The sequence below is a fragment of the Leopardus geoffroyi genome, chromosome E3 (genome assembly GCF_018350155.1).
Source record: "Leopardus geoffroyi isolate Oge1 chromosome E3, O.geoffroyi_Oge1_pat1.0, whole genome shotgun sequence".
NCBI classification, from domain to species: domain Eukaryota; kingdom Metazoa; phylum Chordata; class Mammalia; order Carnivora; family Felidae; genus Leopardus; species Leopardus geoffroyi.
In genome coordinates, this window is record NC_059340.1 from 32540908 (window position 1) to 32559235 (window position 18328).

At 57.1% G+C, this 18328-nt stretch overlaps 1 protein-coding gene across 1 annotated transcript in view; it reads left to right on the top strand.

Annotated features, from left to right (window-relative positions):
• The window catches only part of LOC123589086, a gene marked incomplete at its 5' end in the record, with an annotated part of 131390 nt that overhangs the window by 105413 nt on the left and 7649 nt on the right, over positions 1 to 18328 (top strand). The window contains 13 exons of the mRNA XM_045460727.1: positions 1388 to 1552; positions 4212 to 4380; positions 4752 to 4936; positions 5163 to 5255; positions 5432 to 5636; positions 6722 to 6861; positions 6943 to 7040; positions 10029 to 10210; positions 11616 to 11821; positions 11978 to 12155; positions 12523 to 12632; positions 12822 to 12935; positions 13095 to 13236. Coding sequence (XP_045316683.1) covers positions 1388 to 1552; positions 4212 to 4380; positions 4752 to 4936; positions 5163 to 5255; positions 5432 to 5636; positions 6722 to 6861; positions 6943 to 7040; positions 10029 to 10210; positions 11616 to 11821; positions 11978 to 12155; positions 12523 to 12632; positions 12822 to 12935; positions 13095 to 13236 — 1987 coding nt within the window. The remainder of the gene's footprint in view (positions 1 to 1387; positions 1553 to 4211; positions 4381 to 4751; positions 4937 to 5162; positions 5256 to 5431; positions 5637 to 6721; positions 6862 to 6942; positions 7041 to 10028; positions 10211 to 11615; positions 11822 to 11977; positions 12156 to 12522; positions 12633 to 12821; positions 12936 to 13094; positions 13237 to 18328) is intronic.

Below are 18328 nucleotides of genomic sequence, written 5' to 3' on the forward strand. Positions count from 1 at the left end.
CACCTACCCACCCACCTACCCTCCTGTCTGTCCATCCGTCTCCTCACTCACCCACCTACCCTCCTGTCCATCCGTCTGTCCGTCCATCCATCCACCCACCCACCCCCCTACTCACCTACCCTCCTGTCCGTCCGTCCGTCCACCCACCCACCCACCTACCTACCCTCCTGTCCGTCCGTCTGTGCATCCATCCATCCACCCACTCACCCATCCACCTACCCTCCTGTCCGTCAATCTGTCCATCCACCCTCCCTCACACCCATCTCCTCACCTACCCTCCTGTCCATCCATCCATCCATCCATCCATCCATCCATCCATCCATCCCAGGGTCAGGCTTTTTCATAACTGGCCAAATAGCAACATTTTAGCTTTTCAAGCCATATGGTCTCTGTTACAGTTACTTAACTTTGCTGTCATAAATACGTGTAAACAAAAGAGCTCATTCTCTGCCGGTGTCTGGGGATGCGGGCCTGGTGGGGTACACTCTGGGCTGCAGAGTGGGGCCCACGTCTCCCCACTGCTGGGCCCAAGACCAAGAAAAGGGGGTTTAGATGAAGTCAGGGGGAGCAGGAACTAGGTCGGCTCAGTTGTCCAGTGACACAGACCTCCTGCCTGAGGGGTGACAGGGATTCTGGGAACAGCCTCTCCTCAGGGCAGAGTAGGGGTGGGGACGTGCTGGTAATCTGAAAAAGAGGTTTCCGAAATGTGCCGGTGACTCGCCGGGCAGGCCAAATTTGGCCCCTGAGCCAGTTTCCCAACCCCACTCATCCATTCGTTCAGAGAGCATTGTGGGGTTCACTTACTCAAAGACCTGTTCTAGGTGCAGGGACAAGGAGGGTGAAAGGGGCAGACCGGATGCCCTACCCGCTGGAGGTCACATGCCCCTGGGTGGAAAAAGTTAAACAAGAGGCATGATAAGTACTCAGGCATGATGAACGCTCTGAAGGAAGGAAGCAGGGAGAGAGGACACGGGATTGCAGAGCGGCCTCATTGACAAGCAAACTCTGTACAGGGAACAGCTAGTGCAAAGGCCCTGTGGCCAGATATGCTTAGGGTTATTTGAGGAACATGGGGCAGCTCTTAGCAAGGAGGTGAGGTTAAGAAGATAATGCTGACCCATGGGTCAGGCCCAGGAGACCAGCTTTTCTTCTCAGGACAGTGGGAAGGCAGAGAGTTGTGAGCAAGGGGGGGAGTGACTGATTTGCATTTTTATAGGGAGGTCTGGCTGTCAAGTGGAGGAGGGACTGGGGGCTGGCGCTGAACTGGAGGAAGGGAGACCCAATAGGCTCCTGCAACAGCCCTGGTCATCTGGACCAGGGCTTGGTGGGGAGAGGAGACTGCTGCCCTTGTGCCCCCCGACCGCTAACGCCCACCCTCTCGTCCCAGGCGCTCTCGGTCTCTGGGGAGCACACCCTGGGCCACGGTGAGCTTCTGCTTCAATCCCGCTGTCAGCTGGGCCTTGCCCCGGACCCAGACCATGGCCTACACCTCAGCCTGACCCTGCGCAACCACAGCAGGCCTCGGACGCCAGACTTCTCCGGGGAGCTGGAGGTGGGTGGCCAGGTCAGGGCTGGCTGGCCCCGGGGTGGCGGGGGGAGGGTGCTCTTTATCCCTCTCTGGCTGGCGAGGCCACCACCGCCCCGACGGCCCTGCCACCTGGTGGCCGTTATCGGAACTGCAGGCTGACACCCAGGTGGGGACCAGAGCTTCGCTGGGGGGTGGGACTCTCCAGCCTGTCCCGAACCCTGGGACAAAGCGACTCCTCCCTTGCCCCGGCATCTGGCCCTCGCTATAACTCAGAGGCAGTGGCTGGACTGCCTGGGTTTGAATCCCAGCCTAGCCCTTTCCTCACAACTTGCTCCCCGTCTGTGCCTCAGTCTCCCCCCTGTAAAGTAGAGAGTAATAATTGCGCCTACCCTGCCTCCCATGGGGCTAACGCTGCAAGGACTGGAAACGTTAATACGTGTAGATCACTTAGAGCAGCACCTGGAAGGAAGCAGTCGCTAAGTACCAGCGATTGTTACGTTGGCCCAGCGTCCTTGCCCTCCTTCGGCCAGCGACACGGGAAGGGAGGAAGGAGCGGAGGTGTGGCCGATGCCCGCTGTGCCCCCACAGGCTGAGCGGTCTCGGGAGGGGACCTCTCTGAGCCCCGTCTCCTCCTCTGTAAGCGGGGAGCAGACACACGTCCCAGGGTAGTTGGTCGGGTTGCGGGCACCCCCTCCCTCTGCCCACTTAGCACAGGCACACAGTAGGTGCTCAGTCCCTGCTGCCAGCTGCCCGACTCTGCGTCTCCCTGGCCGAGCGAACTCGACTCCGTGACCTTCCTTCTTCTGACCTCGTTGCCTCCTCTGCCCACTGGGAGCAAATCCCACCCCCTCTGCCGAGTGGGGTGCACAGTGCCCGCGCCCAGTAGGCGCTCGTGAGATGGGTGTCTCCTTCCGGCATCCGGAGCCGGACGAGGAAGGCATTTCTGCTTCTGGAGCTCGCTCGACCTCTGTGCCCACACACAGCCGTGCGGCTGGTTCCGGAGAGCTTTGCTTTCTGAGGTTGTCCGAGCTGACTCCTTGTTTCCCTGCTCCCCAGCCAGGCCCCTGGCTGCTCCCGTGTCTGTAATCCCGGTGCTCCACGGCCTGCCTCTCACAGCTGGAGGTCAGGGAGTGAGCCACTCGCCCCATTTGGGGGTTCATGGGGTGGGTGGAGGCCTTTTCCAGCCTTGTGTGGTTCTCATGCCAACACGGAGGCCCCCGTGCAGAGGGGGGACAGATTGAGGAGGTCGGGTACTCACCCCGGCAGCACCGGAGGGGCCCTCACCAGCCAGTGACAGCGACAGTGGCAGGGTGGAGCTCGGCAGGAGGCCATCTGGGTCAGAAGCCCCAAGTACGGTCTACAGATTTCCCGCCCCCCCCCCCCCCAGCCCCCTCGTGCACTCTGAAACCTTGTCAGGATTCTGGGTCCTGCCCCACCCGCTTGGAATCCTCAGGGACAGATTCTCTGGAACCTGCCCATTAGTGAGCCCCTGATTCCTCAGCCTGCCCGACAGCTTACCCCCAGCTCGGTGACCGAACACAACAGAAATGGTTTCTCTCACGGTTCTAGAAGCTAGAAGTCTAAAATGAAGGCATCCACAAGGCCTTGCCCCCACCAGAAGCTCCAGGGAACTACCCCTCCTGGCCTCTTCCAGCTTCTGGAGGCTTCTGGCGGCTTCCGGCAATCCTTGGCATTCCTGCCTCACGGCTGGGTCACTCCAGGCTCTGTCTCTTCACATGGCTGTCTTCTCAGGACCTCAGTCATTGGGTTCAGGGCCCGACTTAATGCAGTACAACCTCGTCTTACTTTAGCACATCTGCGGAGACCCGATTTCCAAATGATCGCACATCCATGGGGTGAGACCTTGCACCCGTCTTTTTGAGGAACACGACTCAGCCAGGAACACACCTCCTGAACCCACATACACAGAGTAATTGCTGTTCCCACTAAGTTGAGAGAGCCCCCGTCCTACGTCATTTTACAGATTCTGACACCGAGGCACCACCCTCAGGGGTGTGTGGCTTGCCGGAGGCAGGGTCTCGACTAGAACACAGGGCAGCCACGTCCAGGCCAGAGGTGCCTCCCCTCCTCCTAACCGGCCTCCCCCCTGCAGCTGTCCTCCTGGTCTGAGGGCCTCAGAGGCCTTGCCTGACGTTGCCACCCCCCACCCCCTGCCCATTCAAAACTCACCTGTCCCGAATCCCCCTCCCTCAAGACTTGGTGTCTCCAAGGGTCGGGATACATGGTCAGTGACTTCGTCTTGTGCCACAGGCTCCCCACAACGTCTCCTTGATCTTGTGGAGACACTTGCGTGGTTCTCAGGCAATTTTGGAAAACATGGCCTGCAGGTGGAAACACCCAGGAATGTCCAAAATGCCAAGCCCAGGGCCACCCGGGTCAGTTAGGGCAGCGTCTCTGGGGTGAGGCCTGGCACTGGGAATTTGTAAGCCTCGGGGATGGCGGGTGCCCCTGGCCTGTTAGGTCCCAGATGTGGGTTGAATAGGTACTTTCTGCACTCGGTAGGGATTGGGAACCTCGTGGGGGGGGATGTATGTGGGGGTCCCAATGTCCCTGGAGGTGTGGGGCAGGGTGGCCACTGTCTTTGCCCTCCCTGGGCCCGGGGCCGGCAAGAGCCAGGGGCCGGGACCGGGCTGCACGCTGCTCTGTGCCTTCCCGCCCCCAGATCCTCAGCCCCGAGGCTCAGCGGCTCGGCCTCAGGGGCTGGGTTTCCGCCCCGGCTTCTCGGTGTGTGGTCCAGCTGGAGGGAACCGTGAACGATGGCAACGTGAAAGCGAGGCTGTCGGTGTCCCGGGCCCAGGGCTGCCTCCAGGCCTCTGTGGCCCACGTGGAAGGTGAGTAGAGGCTGAGAGTGTTTGTCAGGTCAGCCCCTGAGAGCACTGAGATTGGGGTGGTGAGAGCTCAGGAGTCAAGGAAACCCCGTTAGGACTTTGTGGCACCCCCCCCCCCCCCGCCGGAGGTGACGACGAGCTTCCTGCAGCCACCTGTATGACGTCAGGAGGGGCTGGAAGAAGGGTCCAGATGGGCAGGACCCAGGTGCGTATGGGCTGTGGGATGAGAAAGAGACCAGGCCTCGGGAGGACCGGGAACTCTAGGGCCTGTGGGTGACAGAAAGCTCCAGAAGGCTGTGGGGAGGTGGAGTGCACAGCAGGGTGGCCGCCGGCTGAGTCCTGGGGATCAACAGCAGACCCCTTCCCGGCTCTAGGGAGCCGACAGGAGAGCGTGGTGCTGCGGGCGTGTGCCCACGGGCTGATGGCTGAGGCCGAGGTGCTGCTCCAGGACAGTGGGCGGCCCGTCCAGCCGCTGGGACGCCTGACCCTGCAGGCTGCCAACCAGAGTGTCCGCCTGGAGGCGCACGGCTGCCCGGGGACCCTGCTGGGCCGCATGGAGGTGAGACGGCCGGGCGGCGGGGGGTGTGAGGGATGCTGTTGTCTCTGGGACCAAGGACACAGAGCCGCTGGACCCTGAAAGGGTCCAACAGTGCCGAGGAAGTCAGAGGAGGCCTCGTGGCGTGTGGATGCATCCTGGGGCCCCGTCACAGGCCCTGAGAACCTCCTACGCGCCCCTGTCCTGCGGAGCCCCCTGGAGCCCCCAGCCCGTCCCTCTGTGCCCGCAGTCTAGTGTGGCAGCTATTGGGTCCCAAGTGCAAGCCCAGCTGGAGAAGAGGATGCGAGGCTTGGACGCCTACGTGGAAACGTTCCGGCGCCTGGTGGGTAGACTGCTGGGGTGTCAGGGACACGGAGAACAGGAGGCTCCGTGCGGAGACAGCCCCCCCTCTCCCCCCGGCGCCCATACCCTGCCCTCCACTCACCAGACGTGAGAATCTCCTGGAGCGCTGCATGCCCCAGACCCTTGCCCTGATCCTGCCCCAATTTCCCCACGCAGGTGCAGCCGGCGGGACCCCTGGACGGTGTGGCGGGCCCCCTCCTGCAGTTGTCACGTGCGGGGCTGGGAGCCGTGCGGGAAGGTGGCCGGGCCGTGGCCGCCCTGTGGGGCCAGAGCCGGGCCCGGCAGGCGCTGACCCACCACTTGGTGCTCTACCTGGAGAGGCTGCAGGCGGGGCTGGAGCAGCTGCGGAAGGAGGTGGAACGTGAGTGCAGGACGGGGAGCCTGGCCCTGGAGCCCTCCCGGCCTGCTCGGTCTCCGGGACCTGCAGCCTTCACGTTCCCCGGGTGCAGCCTCCGTGCTGTAGGTCTCCACGCTGATAGCCCTTATGCCCGCTGCCTGATTTCTTTCGGGGACCGCTGCCCCTGTGTCTCCCGTCCCCGCTGATTTCTTTGGAATATGCAGCTTTGTTTCTAGCAGGCCCACGGCTCTATGCTTCCAGAGCCGGTTCCTGGTTCTGTGATAAGCACCCGCGGGGCTGTGTGGTTGAGGGTTCCTTCCTGGTTACTGAGCAGCCGCTGCCCCGATCACCCTCCGGGTTGATGCGGGGAACCTCTGGCCCCTCCTCGGGAAGCATTAGGTCTCACAGCCATCCTTCTCTCCCACCCCGCTTACGTCTCTGCGTCAGAATCCCCACAGCCACCCCCAGGTTCGGTGGCTCGCTAGGCCTTAGTTCTCAGCATGTTACGGCGAAAGCATGCAGAGCAAGATGGAGGAAGAGGTGCAGGGGCCAAGGCCCAGTGGGGGGGGGGGGGGGGAGGGGCAACGAGGCACAAGCTTCCAGAATCTTCTCCCCGGGAGGTCACCTGGGCCACCCTTAATTCCGTCAGCTTCGAGCTGGGCTGACATGTGTCTAACATCGTCCATCAGGAGAGCTCGTTGGAGACCTCGTACCCAGGGTTTTCCTTGGGGGCTGGTCACATGGGTAGCCTTCTCTGGCACTTACCCCGCTTTGGGGCTGGGAGAAGCAAAGGGATATTCAGCACGAGCCACTTGTGTGCACAGCTGGGGCACAGCACGAGGCCCTCTTCCCGGTTCTGGGGGTGATGGCACCTCCCCAAAATCTGGGATCCCAGGTGCCTGCCAGGGGCTGACCTTGTGAACGGGACGTTCAGAGGGGAAGTCTCAGGCCCGCTAAGCCAGCTCTTGTCCGGGGTCCCTGGTGCCATCACCTAGTTTGCTGGAACAGGCCATATTTCCCGCAGGCCTGGGTCTGGGCTGCGGGCAATGGCATCTCGCCTGCCGTCGGGACTCCGGGGCCTCACGGTGGGCACTGGCCGCCTGTTGCAGGGCCCCTGGCCACGCTGAAGGAGGCTTACCTGGAGGTCACGCTGCGGCCCCTGGACGAGGTGTGGCAGGAGCGGGCCGAGTCCGCCATGCGGTGGTTGCGGGCCCTGGGGCCCAGGCCCATCGGGGCCGCCGTGGAGCTGGTGAGGCGGGGCGAGGGGGTGGGAGGCGGCCCTGCTAGGTGGCGGGAACCCTGATGGCTCTCGCCGCCCGCCTCCCTGCAGGCCACACGCCAGATGCTGTCTTGGGCCGAAGCCACTTTGTCACAGGCTCTGAGGAGGCTCTGCAAGCCTTTGCTGGATGTGTACAGCTTCTCGGCCAGGTACCTGGGCGTCTGTCCGTCCCTGCCTTCCTGCCCCGGGCTGGACTCTGGGCTGAAACACCCCGGGTCTCGTTTTTCCCTCAGGACAACCCTCCCAGGGACACGTTTGCGGTCCTGGTTTTACAGATGAGGAGATGGGCTGCTGCTTCTTTCCATAGATGTTTCAGGCACGCTTTTTCTGAGCAGGAGCTGTGCTAGGTGCTGCGTCCTAGTGAACGACCCCGATCCCTCCACAGTCTACCCCGGGGGGCTAGACTGAACACAGAACGAGGCTATCTACACCAGGGGTCAGCAAACCTTTCCTCTAAAGGGCCCTGGAGTGAAGTGTTCAGGCTTTGTGGGCCAGATGGTCTCTCGCTTAGTCTTTGTTTTGTGTTTCAAGAGTCCTTTAAAACCTAAAAGCCCTTGTTAGCTTGCAGGCTGTTCAGACACGGGACACAGACTGGATCTGACCCCTGACCCATGGTTTCCCAGCCTCTGATTTGGTGTGTTAGGTGGTAAATGCTAGAGGCGGGGGGAAATAAAAAGGCTTGACAAGTGGGTTGGGGGTGCATTTGAAGTGGTGCAGCCACGGTCTGCTTCAAGGAGAAGGTAGCATTTGGACAAGGGCTGGAAGGAGCTGGGGTAGTGAGCCATGTGGACATCATGGGAAGAGTTCCAGGCAGAGGGCACAGTCAGTGCAAAGGCCCAGGGGCGGGAATGTGCCCTGCCTGTTGGAGGAATATGGAGGAAGCCAGGCTGGAGTAGAGGGTGTAAGAGCCCGAGAGGTGACAGGGACCCAGGCAGCCTGCGGCCTTTGTGAGGACTTGGGCGTCTCCTCTGAGATGGGAACACACAGAAGATTTTGAGCTGAGGAAAGACATGATCTGTATCCCCTTACGACAGATGCCTGTGGTCCTGGTGTTGAGACTAAAGATATGGGGGCAGGGGAGTGGTGTGGATACGGGTGGGGAGCCCAGTAAAGAGTCGTCACTTAGGGGCGCCTGGGGGGACTCAGTTGGTTGAGCATCCGACTCTTGATCTCAGGGTTGTGAGTTCAAGTCCCGCGTGAGGCTCCGTGCTGTGCGTGAGGCCTACTTAAAAAAAAGAAAAGAAGTGGTTGTTTCTTGGTGGTTGTCCAGGCGAGACAGGACGGTGGCTCCGCTGAGCAGTGGTAGCCGTGGAGGGCTGGGACGTGTCAGAGTCTGGATGTGGGTTAAGGTCAGGTCTGTAGATTGGAGGATGAGATTGCATCCGGGGTGGGACCGTGCTGAGGGTTTTGGCCTTGGTTTGGCAAGATGGAGAGTCCGTTTATGGAGCAATGGGGCATGAGCGGTGGAAAGCCCATCGGGGCTTTATTCGTTTCCTGTTGCCGCTGTAGCACATCACCCACCAATTGGGTGGCTTGAGACAACACAGCTTTGGGGCGCCTGGGTGGCTCAGTCAGTTGAGCGTCCGACTTCACGGCCTCAGCCGATCTTGCGGTTTGTGAGTCCGAGCCCCGTGTCGGGCTTCCTGCTGTCAACTCGGAGCCTCTGCCCCCCTCTGCGTGCCCCTCCCCTGCTTACGCTCTCCCCCAAAATAAATAGAACAACATGGATTTATGCTTGTAAAGTTCTGGAAGTCTGAAGCCCGGAATCAGTTTAACCTGCAGTCAGAATATGCTGAGCCTGCCGGTTCCCCCCATGGAGCCCCCGTGGCCTTGACCTCCTCCAGCAGCTGGGGGCCCCTGCACTGTGTGGCTCACCACCCCTCCCTCCTGCTTTCTGACCTTTGTCCTCGTAGCTCCTGCTTCTGAGCCCCCTGCCTCCATTTTTGTGGTTCTGTTGTGGTCCTCTGCTCCCCTGGATAATTCTTAACCCTGTCACACCTGCACACTGTGTTCGGCCACATAAGTTACCGCAGTCCTAGGTCTCGGGCACTTTGATGTCTTTGGGGGCCTCTATTCAGTGTAGTCCACCAGAGTGGGGATAGGGGGCCATTCTGGACGTGTTGAGCTTGAGACCCCGTGGGGACTCCCAGCTGGAGGTGTCCAGCAGGCAGCTGATGGCCTGGGTCGTGCATCCAAGTTTGGGAATCATCAGAGAGGGACTGAGCCTGGGAGCAGCAGCAGAGGCCCGGGGTGTGCGTCCCTTCCCCTCACAGGCCGGGGGTGAGGGGGCCCATCTTTGGGGGGGGGGGGTTTAGGGTGGCAGTGGCACCTTTCTCCCAGGGCCAGCGGCCACACAGAGCATCCGGACCAGCGGAATGCTTGGGCTTGAATGCACCTCTAACTTGGGCAGTGCTGGATCAGTCACTGCTTTGTGCTTTTGTTTCCCCTCCTGGGAACGCATGACGTTCCCGCTGTCAGTGCTGTTGCAATGCAAGCTGGCAGACGGAAGCTGCAAACCAGGGAGGGTGTCAGGTCGTGGGAGGAATGATGTCCCCAGTCGGGGCTGTTTGCACGGGGAAGGGGCTGTCTGGGGAGGTCCTGGCAACAGGTCACCCCTGCGTTCTTGTGCTGTAAAAAGGACTTCAGGGGTAGGAGGCCTTTGAGGCTGCTCCCTGCCTCAGGTCCCCTGGGCCCCGTGGGGGAGGGAAAAGTCCTGCACACACAGTAGAGGGTGTGAAGTTGTCCTTGTCCACGTCTAGCCCCAGCGCGATGAGACCTCTGTGCTCCTTCAGGCCCCACAAGGTCAACCTGACCCCCTCTTTTCCATCCTGAGACAGTTTCAGGGTCTGCCCTTCCCTGTGCAATTCCCAAGGTCCCCAGGGCTCTGATCCCCTGCTTCTCCAGTGCTCTTGCTGCCTCTTCCCCCCACCCCTGCACCTTGCAGGACCCCAGCGGTGGGCCCATCTATCCCTTGGGGTTCACACAGAGGTGCCCCCACCTGACCCAAGGCCACGTACGTCCTTCCGGTGAGGCCATCATGTCTCTCCCGAGCCTGTCCCGCCCACCTCCACCTCCTTCCGGAAGCAAAGGCCCATCCGTCCGGCTGGGGTCTCCCACCTCCCCCGTGCTCTTTCCAGGAACTGCTCGTTGCTGGTGACGCTGCCACTGTTGCCTGCAGGGGACGAGCCCCTGGCTGTGGCCCGGGTGACCGGCTACCTGGTGGAGAAGCTGGTGCTGCCCTTCCACGAGCTGTACGGGACCAACGTGCTGGCCATGTACTACCGGCTCAAACACCGCCTGCTGCAGAGCCCCCATGAGTGTGAGTCTCGCGCCCCCCTCCTCCCCGCTCAGCCCCGTGCCCCTTGGGGTGCAGTGGCTGGACCCTGCAGGCGCAGACACGGGGGCGGGGTCCGGGGTGAGAGGAGCCATAGCTTGGTACTGCTGGGCCCGGAGGTTCCTGCGCTTCCCGAGGTCATCCTGGCCTCGAGCTGGGCTGCAGAGCCGGGCTTCTAGCCAGAGTATGAAAGCCCGAGCCTGGACCGAAGGTGCAAGTGGGCCAAGTGGCTTGGGGCTCGAGGCCAGCTCCCTCCCACTGCACTGGGCTGGAGCCGCAGAAGGCAGACCTCCAGTTGGAATCGGAAGGCGGCTAATTGAGTCCAGACTGGGTCAGGCAGCGCCTGCAGTCGTGGGCGGTGCCGGCATCGGATGTGGTTGTGAGGGCTCGGGGCCCCTGGAGGGTTTGCGTCCGGCTCGTGCCCCCGTGTGGCCCCGGCCGGTCTCCCCCCCTCTCTGGGACTTGGTTTCTCCTTCTGCCAAGGGGCGGTGACAGCTTGGCTCCCTCCTGTGGGTCACGGGCCCGGGTGCCGTTTGGTGACGGGGCGGATCTGAAGTCCACGGGCAGGCGTGGCACCCGGGGCCTGGCGGGACTGGGGTATCGGTGCGGGTTCTTGTCACCACACAGGTGGGGGGGGGGGTGCCTGGGGCTCGCCTTCCTGGGTGCAGGGGTACTTCCTCTGCAGGACAGAGGTGAGGGAGGATCCGCTGGGTCTGAGCTCCACCTGTGTGTGACCCTGGGCTGGTCTGTGACCTTCAGCTTGGAGAGCTGACAACGGGGCTTTCGTCCCCTCCTTGTGCGGCCGGGTGAGCCAGCAGCTGCCAGGCCTGGGTCACCATTCCTGCCGCACAAGGCCCAGGCCCCTGCCCCACGGCGGTTCGGGCTGGATGGGTCAGGCTGTCTTCCCCCACCACGGCCCTGTCGGCCGCCTTTGAAGAGGGCAGAGCCAGGCCCCGTGGTACCTGCCTTGTGTTGGATGGACCTTCGGCCACAGTCGTGTGGGCGTCGTGTTTTTTTTATGCAATTCTGTTTTACGGTAGCTTCATGGACACACAATTCACTTACTAAAGCATATGATTCTGGGGCTTTGAGTATATTCATAGGGATACACATCTGTCCCCACGGTCGATTTTAGAACATTTTTGTTCCCTCAACCGACCCCACCGGCCATCTCTCAGCCATCACCTCCCGGCCCCAGCTTTACAAGGCTCGTGCACGTGTCAGTCCTTTGTTTCTTTTTACTGCTGAGGGGGCTATAGCTGGCTCACTTCGGGGTGCCGGGCTGGGCAGAAGAGCTGGGGACAGACCCCTCTCTCCGCACGTAGGCTGCCCCAGAGGACACCGGCCCGAACTGGCCATCCTTACCTGTCTGGTGACCTCTTCTTCCCAGACCATGCTGTGGTGGCCGGGGCCAGGCACGTGGTGACCTTCGATGGCCAGGTATGGAGCCTTGGTGTCCGCTGTGGGAGCCTGCTGCTGGCCAAGGACTTTGCTCACAACACGTTCTCGTTGACGCTGAACCGGGCCGGTTCAGGGCTCACGTCCGTGTCAGTGCAGCTGAACCACACTTCCCTGGTGTTCTACCCCCGCCTGAAGGTGAGCCGTGCGAGCGTGGGAGGGGCAGGGGCCCAGGGGGAGGACAGTCTCCTGCCGGCCGTCCCATCCACACACCTGTGTCCTGGGCCCCACGCCCTTCCCACCCCACCCCGTGGGCCTGCTGCCTGTCCCCCTCAGCCCGTGTCTGGGCCCCAGACCTACAGGCTGTACGAGTCCACCGAGCCCAGGCAGAGCTGTCCACACCGAGATCTGCCCCCTGCCGCGACAAGGAGGGATGTGCCCAGGGTCAAGCTGGCCAGTGAGGACGGCGTCTCAATCACCTGTGACATTCGAGCTGGCCTCTGCAGCGTCACTCTGGGCCTCTGGCTCCACGGTGGGTCTGGGCCCCAGCTGGCAGCCTCCGGGCCCGTGGGGTCGGCTGTGCGGCGACCACACCGGGCATCCGAGGCCGAGGCCGGCCAATCACTGGCCAGGGGTGCACTCGCTGTCCTTGAGAGGCTGGGGGCCAGGTTCCCCGGGACCCCCTCCCGCTGCTGCTTCCTGGGGGGCTCCCAACCTGAGCAGGCACGAGAGGAGCCGTTGCGGTGGCTCGGCACACGAGAGCTTCCCTCCCTCCCTTTCCTTTCTCCTCTCCCTCTGGTGAAGGGTCAGAGCCAGGGTGGGGCATGGGAGTCAGGGGTGGAGGGTCCGGCCTCCCCGGGAACCCTGGCCAGGCTTGCCCACGTCCCCTGTTCCCATAGGCGTGTCTGCCGGGCTCCTGGGCACTAACGACAACGAGGCCGCCAACGAGCTGATGCTGCCGGACGGCACCCTGGCCCACGGCCTGGAGGAGCTCGGCCTCGCCTGGCAGGTGAGCGGCTGGGCCTCACCAGGGCTCCGTGGCTGTGGGCAGAGCTTGGCCCCCTGTGTGCAAACTCTGCAGACAACTGCTCCGACCCAGGGGGTAGCCACCCACTCCCGAAGCTGATGCACCTGTTCTAGATGCCCGGGAGAAGAGAGGTCCAGGGGGGAGGCCTGAGTCTTGGGTTTGTCTCACCAGCTGGGTGGCGACTGTAGGGCCGTGGAGAAAACTCAGGAGTGCTCCCGACAGAGCCCCACCTGCTGGGCCTTCTTCCAGGACCCCCATTCCTGCCTGGGGAACTGCTTCAGTGTGGTGAGTGTGAGGCTGGGTCTGGACCCCAGGGGAAGCCCTGCAGCGGGTAGACCAGAAGGCAAAAGAACTCCCCTGCCCTGATCCAGCCCCTGCCCCTCCTTGGTGCTCCTCCCAAGGGTGCAGTGGGCAAGGACCCTGACTCTGACGGCTGGCTTTCAGGTGGACCCCACCCCGTTTCTCAGCCTGTGCTCCCAGGACACCTGTGGCACCCAGGAGCTCTTTCCTGCCTGCAACCTGGCTGCCGCCTACATCCACCTGTGTGCCCGGGGCTTCGTGCCCCTGGACCCTCCTCCACAGTGTGGTAAGCTGCCCCAGCCAGCAGAGTCTGACCCCTGCCCCGTTGCCCTGTGTCTTCCCTCCCAGAGGGAAAACCAGTTCCTTCCTTTTGCTTAGCTCCCTTGGTGGACAGGCACTCTATCTTCTTACAGTGAGCTCTGTTTTGACTCTGAGTTATGGGTAAAGGGTTACTTGCTGAGAAAAAGAAGCCCAAAGACTCCCCCTGTCCAAGCCAGGTCTTGAAAATCCGGGGACCTCTGGCACAGGAGATAATAGCTCTGGGAGGTCAGACAACTATAAACTCAGCTTCTGAAAATTTAAAACCACAGATCTGCTCGTCAGGGATTTTAACGGACACTCTTTCCCCTGTCTGGAAAGCCCTCATTATCCTTCACTCTGATTCCTGTGGCTAAAGTCCACTATGTAGGGTTGAAAGTCAGCAACTGCACCAAGCATGGGGAGTAGAATCCCTGTTAAAGGGAAAATGATTCCTGATGCTTGTACAAGAGCTCTAAGGTGGGCTGTATTCAGGGGGACTATCACAGTGGTGCGGGAACCACTGCAATGGGGTTTGGCCATAGGGGTGAGAGATGGGGCTCAACTCAACAGGGAGAATTGGGGACTGAGTGCTGAGCGGGGTTGGGGTCTGTGGATGGAAAATTACCAAGATGAACCGTGAGAGATAGGCGAGTTCTTGCTCAATCAAGCTGGCAGGATTCTTGTTGGAGGCAGGCCAGACTGATGAGAGGAACCCTGTCGGATGTCGAGGTAACCAGTCATGCAGGCTCAACCGACTTACCGGAATTCTTGCTAAACCTGGCTCATGGAGAGGTGGAGTCCACACAAGCCAGGGCCTCCTTGCTGAGACTTCTGAGGCCCCAGGGTAGAATATGATCCAAACAGAGACTCTTTCCCACTAAGACCTTCAGATGCTAGCATTTGAGCAGATGGAAGAAACTGAAAATGGTAAGTGGGATTCCGAAAGTAATTTCCAGAATCGATAACGATTTACTGAAATTTAAAACATAACACATTTGACAGAAGAAAAAAAATTAATGAACTGGAAAATATAAAACAGAGGGTGAAGTGAGGTGCTAACAGAAATTTCAGAATGAGAACACAAAGAGGTTTGAGAGTGTGATGCCTCAGATTCAGGAAGCACAAGGCAGCCCAAATACTGACCAGAAACCTCTATTAAGACATTTCAGCTTGGGTAAGAGGTCACCTTTCAAGGAACAGGTGGACAACCAATCTCGCACCAGCAAGAGTCCAGTCTCTTAAATTAAGAGAGTAATTGCTGAGTTAGATTTTATACCCAGGTCAACTATGATACGAGGTTAAAAATGAAACATTATTAGCACTGAACTATCTGAAAATATCTTTCCCACTGGGAGACAGTCACTAAAGGAACAGAGCAAGCCACACACATTTGTTCACACTCCATCTGTGGCTCTGTATTTGCAACGCAGGCCGCAGATCTGGCTGCAGAGTCTAAAATATTTACTGTTTGATTCTTTACAGAAAGCGTTGGCTGACCCTTTGTAGAAACCAGGGAAAGCAGAAGGGAGGAATTTAATGAAACAGGAAGAGATGAACAATAGAAGGGATCCAGAGGGGGAGAAAGTAACTAGGAATGACCGAGAAGTCAAAACCACAGATCCAGGAGAGACTGAAAGGTCATTCAACAACTCTGGACAGATTGCTGATAACTTTCAAGACCTAGCTTGAATACAAATTGATTTTTTAACCTGAACAATCTCATAGCTATTAAATCAACTGAATCTATAGACTATAATGTCATCTAAAAGACAGCAGGCAAAGCTTACTTATTAGGACACCAAAAGCCTGATTCACAAAAGAAAAAAATAGACCTCGTTCATACAAGACAAAATGTTTACACACCACTTATCTGACAAAGGCTTTCTATCTGGAGTATATGAACTCAAATTTAACAGTAAAAAAAAAAAAAAATCTGAGTAGAAAATGAGCAATCCCATGAAGACATTTCACCTAAGAGGACATAGAGGCAGCAAACAGGCCCAGGAAAAAAAGGTGTTCAGCAGTATTAGTCATTAGGGAAATGAGAACACTACATACTTATTAGAACAGTTTAGAAAAAAACAGCAGCACCAAAGCCTGGCAAAAATGTAAAGAAACTCATTCCCTCATCTGTTGCTGGTGGGGAAATATACAATGGTACCGCCACCCTGGAGAAAAAGCTAAGAACACACTTAAAATATAATCCAGCAATGGCATTCCTGGGTATTTATCCCAGAGAAATGAAAACCTGTGCCTCACACAAAAGCCTGGACGTGATTATTCATAGCACTATTATCTGTAAGAGCCCAAACCTTGAAACAGCCCAAAGTGCCCACCTTTGGTGCACAGCTAAACAAACGTGGGTATGTCCCTCCCATGGGATGTATTCAGCAATAAAAAGGAACACCCTACTGGTACAGGTAACAACTTGGATGAATCTCAAAGACATTATGCTGAGTGGGGAAAAAAACCCCAAACTCCTAAGATCAAGGGCCGTATGATTTTATTTACGTAACATTCTCAAAATGACCAGTTATAAAGACGAAGAACAACTCAGCTGCTGTCTGGGTCTGGGACGATGGAGGAAGGAGAGGTAGCCCAAGGGAGGTGTTTCTGGTGGTCGAACAGTTGTGTATTTTGGTGGTGGTGGTGGTAACACAAACCTACAGCTTCAAGGAGATGTCCGAACTAGTTACATGCCTTCAACCACTGTCAGTGTCTGGGTTTGGATATTGTGCTCTCATTACCGAAGATGTGGCCACTGGAAGAAACCGAATGTAAGATACACGGGACCTCCCGGCCCTATCTTTGAACCTTCTTCTGAAAATCTGTCATTAGCTCAAAACAAAAACTTTTAAATGGTACACACCAAGCCCAGATCATGTTAGAGGCAAGCTGAAATAATTTACTGTAACACTTCCAGAATAGGAAAAGGAAACCTTTCTATCCCCAACTCATGTTAATGAAGTAGTAAGATATGAACACACGGCAAGGACAAGGACAATACAGGAAGAGAAAGAAAAGCCCAACTTCGCACTTGAATATAGAGGTTACTAATGTATTAATAAACTAAACAATCTCTGGAATCCAAGGATGGTCTTTAAGAATAATGTACTAAAGAAATTTAGGTAATTCAGGGCTCTTCTAGTGAGATATCTAATAATGCACTGGAAACATCTTTTTTAATGTTTCACAGAGAGAGACTCCCAAGCAGATGCCACCCTCAGCACAGAGCCTGATGCAGGGCTCGATTTCATGACTCTGGGATCGTGACCTGAGCCACAATCAGAAGTCAGACGCTCACCCGACTGGGCTACCTAGGCACCCCTGGAACCATCCTGATCAAAATGCAGAGGAAAACATGGCCCAAGAACCGACACTCAGATCAACGGAACAGAAAAGAGAACCCAGAAATGGACCCACAAACGTATGGTCAACTCATCTTTGACAAAGCAGGAAAGAATATCCAGTGGAATAAAGACAGTCTTTCCAGCAAGTGGTGCTGGGAAAACTGGACAGCGACCTGCAGAAGAATGAACCTGGACCACTTTGTTACACCAGACACAAAAATCAACTCGAAATGGATCAAAGACCTCAATGTAAGACAGGAAGCCATCAAAATCCTCGAGGAGAAAGCAGGCAAAAACCTCTTTGATGTTGGCCACGGCAACTTCTTACTCAACACATCTCCGGAGGCAAGGGAAACAAAAGCAAAAAGGAACTACTGGGACCTCATCAAAATAAAAACTTCTGCACAGCTAAGGAAACAGCAAAACTAAAAGGCAACCGATGGGATGGGAGAAGATATGTGCAAATGACATATCAGATAAAGGGGTTAGTATGCAATATCTATAAAGAACTTATCAAAGTCAAAGCCCAAAAAACAAATAATCCAGTGAAGAAATGAGCAAAAGACATGAATAGACACTTCTCCAAGGAAGACATCCAGATGGCCAACCGACACATGAAAAATTCTTTAACATCACTCATCCTCAGGGAAATGCAAATCAAAACCACAATGAGATACCACCTCACACCTGTCAGAAGGGCTCACATCAACAACTCAGGCAACAACAGATGTTGGCAAGGATGCGGAGAAAGAGGATCTCTTTTGCGCTGCTGGTAAGAATACAAGCTGGTGCAGCCACTCCGGAAAACAGTATGGAGGTTCCTCAAAAAACTAAAAATAGAACTACCCTACAGGCCAGCAATTGCACTACTAGGCATTTACCCACGGGATACAGGTGCGCTGTTTCAAAGGGACACGTGCACCCCCATGTTTATAGCAGCACTATCCACAATAGCCAAAGGATGGAGAGACCTCAGATGTCCACCGATGGATGGATGGATAAAGCAAATGTGGTATATATGTACAACAGAGTATTATTTGGCAATCAAAAAGTGTAAAATCTTGCCATTTGCACTACGTGGATGGAACTGGAGGGTGTTATGCTAAGGGAAATTAGAGAAAGACAAATACCATATGACTTCACTCATATGAGGACTTTAAGGGACAAAACAGATGAACATAAGGGAAGGGAAACAATAAAAACAGGGAGGGGGACAAAACACAAGAGACTCTTAAATATGGAGAAGAAACAGAGGGTTACTGGAGGGGTTGTGGGAAGGGGGATGGGCTAAACGGGTAAGGGGCACTAAGGAATCTACTCCTGAAATCATTGTTTCACTATATGCTAATTTGGATGTAAATTTTTAAAAACAAAAAAATTAAAAAAGAATACAGAGGAAAACAGATGGCACACTGGCAAGACGGCAGGCCAGGAAGTCAAGACCTTCAGTCCCCCAGGAGAACACCAAACGTGTAATAAAATGGACCCAAGTAGCTTTGTGGGAACTCTAGAAGCAGCAGCAACCAAAGGAGTGCCTGAGCAAGAAAAAGCTCAACTCAGAACCGTAGGGAACCCCATGGTGTTTTTGCTTGCCTGTCACAGTAAGGCTTCAAGTAAAGCCAACCAATTCATCCCTCAGGATGCAAGAGAACGTGTGGAACTTGCTGACAACGTTCTGACTGGCCTGGGGGCTGCCAGAGGCACAGGCTTCGGTCTCTTCTGGCTCAG